General features: G+C 31.4%; 1 protein-coding gene and 1 long non-coding RNA gene across 11 annotated transcripts in view; one reads left to right on the top strand and one right to left on the bottom strand.

Annotated features, from left to right (window-relative positions):
• The window catches only part of LOC106874729 (uncharacterized), a 379,303-nt gene extending 375,558 nt beyond the window's left edge, over positions 1-3,745 (top strand). For 6 of the 9 annotated variants that reach the window (XM_052966437.1, XM_052966439.1, XM_052966438.1 and 3 more), the window contains 2 exons: positions 1,624-1,780; positions 2,136-3,744. In XM_052966437.1, coding sequence (XP_052822397.1) covers positions 1,624-1,780; positions 2,136-2,479 — 501 coding nt within the window. In that variant the 3' untranslated portion in view covers positions 2,480-3,744. Of the gene's footprint in view, positions 1-1,623; positions 1,781-2,135 lie in introns of all 9 variants that reach the window. The other 3 variants (XM_052966442.1, XM_052966441.1, XM_052966436.1) reach the window with 2 other exon arrangements.
• The window catches only part of LOC106874554 (uncharacterized), a 371,224-nt gene that overhangs the window by 67,377 nt on the left and 296,336 nt on the right, over positions 1-7,511 (bottom strand). The window lies entirely within an intron of this gene.

Raw genomic sequence — 7,511 nt, 5'->3', positions numbered from 1 at the left:
GGAGTGGTTGGCATTAGAAAGGGCATCCAGCTGTAGAAACTCTGTGGCCTGGTGCAGCCATCTGGTTCGCCAGTCCTCAGTCAAATCGTCCAACCCATGCCAGCCTGGAAAGCAGACCTTAAATGATGATGATGTATATATATATATATACACACATATACATATGTGTGTATATATATGTGTGTGTACATATATATATATATGTGTGTGTGTGTGAGTGTATTTATATATATATATATATATGACACCCTTATTATGAAACAGGTATAACTATAGAAATTTTGAAATTGGACTATTATTTCTTTGATATATATTGCTTATGAAATCTGGGAACTGGAATCCAAGTTTACATCTATACTTAAAGGTCTTAACTGCAGACAAATTAGACTATGATTAATCTTAAACATTTTGTTAATCTTGACACTGTCTACTTAGATACACTCAGTGAAACACTGTGTAACGTTTGACTTTTTTTTTTTTGTTTGTATTATCGAGTTTGTATTATTCTTCTAATTATTGGACATTGTTTCTTATGTTGTTAACTGAGGTACTAGAAACACAAGTGTATATGTACCATGCAAACCCTGTGTTTTGGTGACTTTCCTTATGAGTTAGGAATTTCATTTCCTCATGGTAACTTAATCATTTAGCCAGAAGGCTAGTGCTCCTGTTGTTATATTTTCTTTGACTTGTTAACCTCTTACATCAAAACATAACATAGCATCTGTAACAGTGCTGACTGAGCAGACCTATGATCAAAATTCGACTTTGACCATCCTGCCTTTTTCTTTCAGGCATAGTATATATATATAGGATTATGTGGCCTTTTGCTTTAAAGACAGTGAGATGAAACAAGGGAAATTAGATTGCTATTTTGAGCAGATTAAGTGATTATGCAGAGGCTGTCATTAGCTCAAAGTGTGTTTTTTTTTTAATGTTGGTCATAAGCTTCTGCTTTTTTTGTTTAAATTTATATGTAAGAAGCTTCTTTTCCAACATTGTGCTGTTGCATTCAATCCCACTGTATCATGCTGAGCAAGTATTGTCCACTATAGACCAAAGTTTTGTGAATAGATTTGGTTAACAGAAACTAAAAGAAGCCTTTTGCGTGTGTGAGTGTCCTTCCACTGCTTAACAATCAGTGTTGGTTTGTGTGTATCCCCTTAACTTGGTGGTTTGGCAAAAAGGAACCAATAAAATAAGTACGAGGTTTTAAAATGAATATTGGGGTCAATTTTACTCAACCCTTCAAGGTGACGTCCGGGTACAGCCACAGTCCAATAACAGAAACAAGTAAAAGATAAATGACCTATGTCCTAAAAAAGCCTTTACTGAAGTGTTCATTTGTTTAACATTTGTTAGGGAAAGGGTGTTTGTTGATTAGAAGAATTGTAGATTATTTTATTGGTTTCTACTTTTAAATTAGAATTAATAAAAAAGAAATATTAGAAGTGATATATTAAAGTTAAATATAACTATTTGCTGCAAAGGTCCCTATAGATATGTGCAAGATATTTAGAGAAATATGGTATATATTGGCAAATTATGATGCGACCTAGTTATAAATCAGAAAAATGTTCATATTTTAATAATCTCAATTTCATTTCATTTGATTTTTTATAGAGGCAGCTTTTAAATAAAGTTTTGGAAGATATCTGCAACATTATGGGAAACACATCATCTTCATCATCACAGACTTCATGTAGCTCGCCACCATCACTTCCTACCACCACAATTACCTCGTGTAACTTCATGTCCATCCAGCCACAGTTTTATGATGGTTAGTATCTTAGAAAATCAAAAATATTATTTCTTAAACATTGAATTATTGCCACCATATTCTTTTATTATATATTTATAAACAACTCATCTTAAAAATAAGTTTTATTGTTATGTACTTATTAGAAAAATTCCAGTCAAGATATTTAGTATAAAAGAACTTGAATACTATTCAATTAAGTACTGATAATTTGCTATCATTTACTGTTTAATTTTATGCTTTAAACCTAATTTCTATCTATTTCATATTATTTAAACTTACAATAATTTGTATTTCTTCTTTATATATTGAGATGTTAAGTTAAACCTGTTTTTATTTGAAAATGATGACTAATTAGAAAACATTTATCTTCCAGGAATTCTTCAAGAGGTCTCGGTCCAGCTCCTCCAAAATAACCTCACAAGTACAGAGCTAGCGAGCCGACAGATGGTGTTCCACAGTGTATATCTGCTTCTGTTCCTCGCCTGTGGCATGTTTTTGAGTCATGCAGTTGCACAAGTCATAAACTATTACGTCTTTCATGAAAGCAAGGTCCCTATTTTGAGGATCTATCAGACAACGAGCTCATCTTCCCCGTGGCCCGAGCATCACAACTGTACCGTTAAGGACATGCACCGTAGCGCCTCCTGGCTACAGAGCAGTGAAAGTGGTGTATACCTTGGAGACAATGAAGAAAATGTGCGTGAATCCGCTATGTAAATAGAAACAACCCCTACTCACTTCCCTCCTACCTGGATTCCTGGGATATCCTTGGCTGCTCCAGTTTCCTCCTTAAAATTAGGAGGTTTCTGGATTCATTACAGTGGCATGCCAACATATCTTCAGACCATAACCTGGAGGAGTAACTCACAAATTTGTGTTCTTAGGATTGTGTAATCTATTACAAGTGGACACAGCATTCATCCTGGACAATAGATGTTGGTCATATTCCTACAAGATCATGCTATTGTTTCTTAGTTCATATTTGTCCATCCGGTGACAATAAGAAGAAGTCATTTTAAATAAGTAATCATCACTATCAAATGAATGTTTCCAGGAAGCAATGAGAAATGAAGTAAAATGTGGAAAGAGGCTTTCCCTTTCGCCAATAGCTGTTTGGTACATGATGCCTGCACTTTTCCCAGTCATGCTCTGAAGGAAAAAAAAAAAAGATGCTAAAAATATATTGTTATTATTCAACTCCCCAAACCCATCATGAGAAAGAGAAGGCAAACGAGTTTAAAGTTAAAGCAAACAAACAAAATGAATGAAGTATCTAAAATGTGTATGTTTGTATTTAGGTGTATGTAAGAGAACTTAGCTTTCAGTTTGCCTTCAGTCTTTCCAGAAAAATATATGCAAGCAAATCATATTACATTGCCTGCCACTCATCAATCCTTATTTTAATCAGTTGTTATTAATTTCATTAAAAAAAAAAACGAAACAAAACAATAAAAAATATACATAGTATACAGATATGTATATATGTGTAATACATTACACAAATATACATGTGTCTGTGTATATATGTATGTAAATTCATACGTATATAATAGAAGTCTAGGTAGACTGATAGATAGAAAAACTAGTACCTCCAAGTACTTAGTTATCATGACCAAGGATGGAAAGTTTTGTGGGAAATCTGCTTTCACTTTACAAAAATGTACTGAAAAGAATCTTTGCATTGAAAAATTGGATATATATATATATATACATACACACATATACATCTATATAAATACTTATATATACAAATATATGTATGTATATATATATTTTATATATATATATATATATACCATATATACCATACATATGTATATCTATATGTGTGTATATACATGCAATGCATGTATATATATATGCATTACATATATATGTATGCAATCATACAGATACATACATAGACATAAATGTGTATATATATATGTATATATGAATATATATCTATACACACATTCAAATGTGTGTGTATGTATATATGTATACTCGTATGCACACACATATATACATGTATGTATATAATCTTTTTATATATATATATATATATATATATATATATATATATATATATATATATGTGTGTGTATATATATATATATATATATATATATATATATATATATATATATACACACACACATACATGTGTGTATGTATATATATACATATCTCAAATATAAATATATGTACATACATACATATATGTCCCATTTTTGTATACTTACAGAAACGTTTCACTCTGTGAAGACTTAATTTGATAATCTGGGTGATAAAACTGCTTAAGATCAAGTTGTCAACACTATCATTGTTCATCTTCTTAAAGCCATTGATGCTACAGGTGTAGATTCAACTGAAAGAAAGGATTCTCATAACTAACGAAGAATTGAAAACTATTAAATTGGTAATGGATCAGTGAAGAGACGTGTGAAAAGTAACTTAACTGTATGAATTGAGAAGGCAATACTGAAAGCTGAGGGTTGTTAACCCAATGTTGGTTTTATGAGGATATTAAATGGAGGCAGAATATCATTCATTTCACCTGTAACACAGACAATGGCCCCCAACTGGTGCTGAACTGAATGACGTCTAAAGGAAAAGTACATCGTCATCTGTGTCCCTGTTTGTATAAATGTTAATTGTTATGTTAATCTGACATTTACATCTCCTTGGCTCATCACCTAAAACTAAACAAGTGGATATTCTGGGTAGCCATTTTGTGTGTATGAATTCCTAAATGATCAACGGTCTTTTGACTGTTACTAAGTTGCAACTAGTGTAATATTTTTTACTTGATGGAATGGTGTAGAGTGAAAGTGTTTCTGTAATTATGGAATACTTTTTTTTCCATGTAATCACTCTTTGCTATATATATAAAAAGAAAAAAAACACAGTTGAAACTGTGATCAAAATGTATATACCAAATCAGACACAGCAAAAAGGATACAGTTGTGTTAGAATCTAAAATTGTGTCTTTATATCCATTATTTGTTATTAAATATTTGAAAATCAGGCACTATTATAGTGAAATTGAAGTTCAATTTTTTTGCTGGAGTTTCATTACTAATCATCCATAATAAAAGCATATGGATTACATTGAAACCATGCCACAAGGTGTTATGAAAGTTTTGTATCAAACTAGAATTATACAAATGGATCCCAGCATCCAGCTGATCGCAAGCCCACAAGAGCCACTCATTAGCACACAATGCCAAACTGATTTCCAACACATGAATAGAAGCCTGACATACTCTATATTCCATGTTTCAAAAATGGTGGTCAACACTGCTGGCTATGTAGCTAACATAAGGCTCACAGAATTATAGGCCTTGTCTGCAGTTGAGTGGAGGGCTAAATGGCGATTTTATACTGTCAAACAGTTTAATAAGAACCTTTTTCTATATACATAAGATAAGCAGTCACTCAACCTTGTTTTTCTCAGTTAAGCATATAATGTCGTTCTTAAATTAAAAATGTATTCAGTCTATATTTCATATTCAGCCAAACTTGATATTTAACCAATGTAATATTTTAAATGATTGTTATGTTGATTTTTTGGCTTTGATTTGTAACTAAATATACTCAATAATTATTAGTAACTGTATTCTAATACCTGGAGAAGAGGGTTAGATAGTAGCTAAAAGTAACATTTTCACACTTCAAGTCTTGTGTTTTATGGGAAATATTCAAAACTCTGATAAAAAGAAAACAATTTACCAACTCAGCCAATGGTTCACTCTATATAGACTTCAAAGGCAATATATTTTCAGAGTTTTCTTAATAATTAAGGATCCCAGCATTACCAATGAACGATTTCTATGTACACTTGAACAAGGAACCTTCATGCCATATATATATATATGTGCATGTGTACATGTGTATATATATATATATACATAAACACATACCTATATATATATATATATATATAGATATATATATACACACACACACACATATGCATACATAAATATATTCATTCACATTATATATGTATGTGTACATGTTTATATATTTTTATGCACATGTATACATGCATATGTATGTTTGCTATGTGTGCATGTGATCATATTATATATATACATGTAATATGAGTAGCTGTCCTAATGAATATAATATATGTTTGATATAAATGAGAGGAATTATGTAAGACAAACATATATATAAGTGGCAACTGCCTTTTCTCTAGAACCAGCTGGTTTGGTGAAGTAGAGAGAGTGAGAGAGAGAGAGAGAGAGAGAGAGAAAGATGCAGAGAGAGAGAGAGAGAGTCAGATGCAGGGAAGTTAATACTTCCATATCTCCCTGCCAAAGTAACATACCATAAATCTGTGTAACCAGTGTCTTATACAGACTATGGTTGTCAACAACATTCAGATTTTACAGTCAGGTAAGGACTTAAGTTCATTGCTGAAAGCTAATTTTGCTTTGCAAACTTCTGTTTTAAACCTTGCCACTACTGCCAAACTAGGGCAGGACCACACTCTGAAAATGTTAACTTTTTATTTCATGCAAAACAAAAATGCACATTTTATTCAATTATTTATTATTTCTGCTTATAATTTTACTGGGAATAATTTTTTTTTTTTAAATTCATTTCTAGTTCATGTATGGATATTTATATTTGTGTGAGTCTGAGCCTTATGTGAAAATTTTTAAGTCTCATGCCCCAAGTGTGCACATACAAATATAAAGAAAGGAAAAATAGGCTATGTTACTTTTCTGAAGTGTTCACATCTCATTATTCAATGATGTATGTGTATCAGTTCATTCCCTCCCTGGCTGCAAGCAATAACTAATGCACCATAAAAGGGCTTTGTATGGGAAGACTATTGAAATTGAAAAGTCTGGGTGAACAAGTCACATGACTCAGAGCTTGGTGAGACTATCGTTAGAGCTATAAAGATACAGAAAAAATAAACAAAACAAACATTTGAACACCATTTCTTACCTCCATCTTCTCCCCAAACAAATATCAAAAGGTATCATGAATTCGCTCAAAGCAATTAAATTACTCTTGTGGAAGTTACTTTTTGGAAAAAAAGATATTAAATAGTTGTTTGTCAAAATATTTTCTCTACTTGACACTAAAATTCTATTCCCATGAAGCAAAAACAGCACTTACATTTCTTCAAAAGGTAAAGGTTCTCTGTTTTCGTTATAAAGTCCTATTGATAATTTCTAGTCTTCTTCAACAAATTTTGCTATCACTGCTTTCTATATTGATTTACTTTGATCCAATGCCTCAGCTGTGGTGATACCTATGCATTTGGTTGGATCTAATATACAAGGTACTGTACTAGTTTTGTTATCATTGTAAGCTAGTATGGAAACATAAACACCAGAATGAGGTATCCTGCAGCTGGTCAGCTATAATGACACTAACTGATTTCTACACTGATTGACCATTATTGAAAAATGGTCATCAGTCACCATGTGCTAGATATGCTCTTAACTGTGATAGTGGACACTTGGCTTATAACATTTTTAGTTAACTGTAAAAAAAAACCCTATGGGCTATGAATTCTTTTTAATTAACCATTTTAGGTTATAATGTTAGAGATAAACTTATTGTTTTATTATAATGATTATTATTATTATTATTATTATTGTTACTATTATTAGTATTAGTATTGATGTTGTTGTTTTATTATTATTGTTGATTTTTTTTTAATTATGATAGATAGTGTCTGTGTATATATATATTGCCATAGTAAACAGGCACAATAATTATCTGCTTCAAAATTAAGAAA

This window comes from Octopus bimaculoides, chromosome 3 (genome assembly GCF_001194135.2).
Source record: "Octopus bimaculoides isolate UCB-OBI-ISO-001 chromosome 3, ASM119413v2, whole genome shotgun sequence".
In the NCBI taxonomy this organism is placed as follows: Eukaryota; Metazoa; Mollusca; class Cephalopoda; order Octopoda; family Octopodidae; genus Octopus; species Octopus bimaculoides.
The sequence above is the reverse complement of the archived record's forward strand: the minus strand, read 5'-3'. Positions and strand labels throughout refer to the sequence as shown.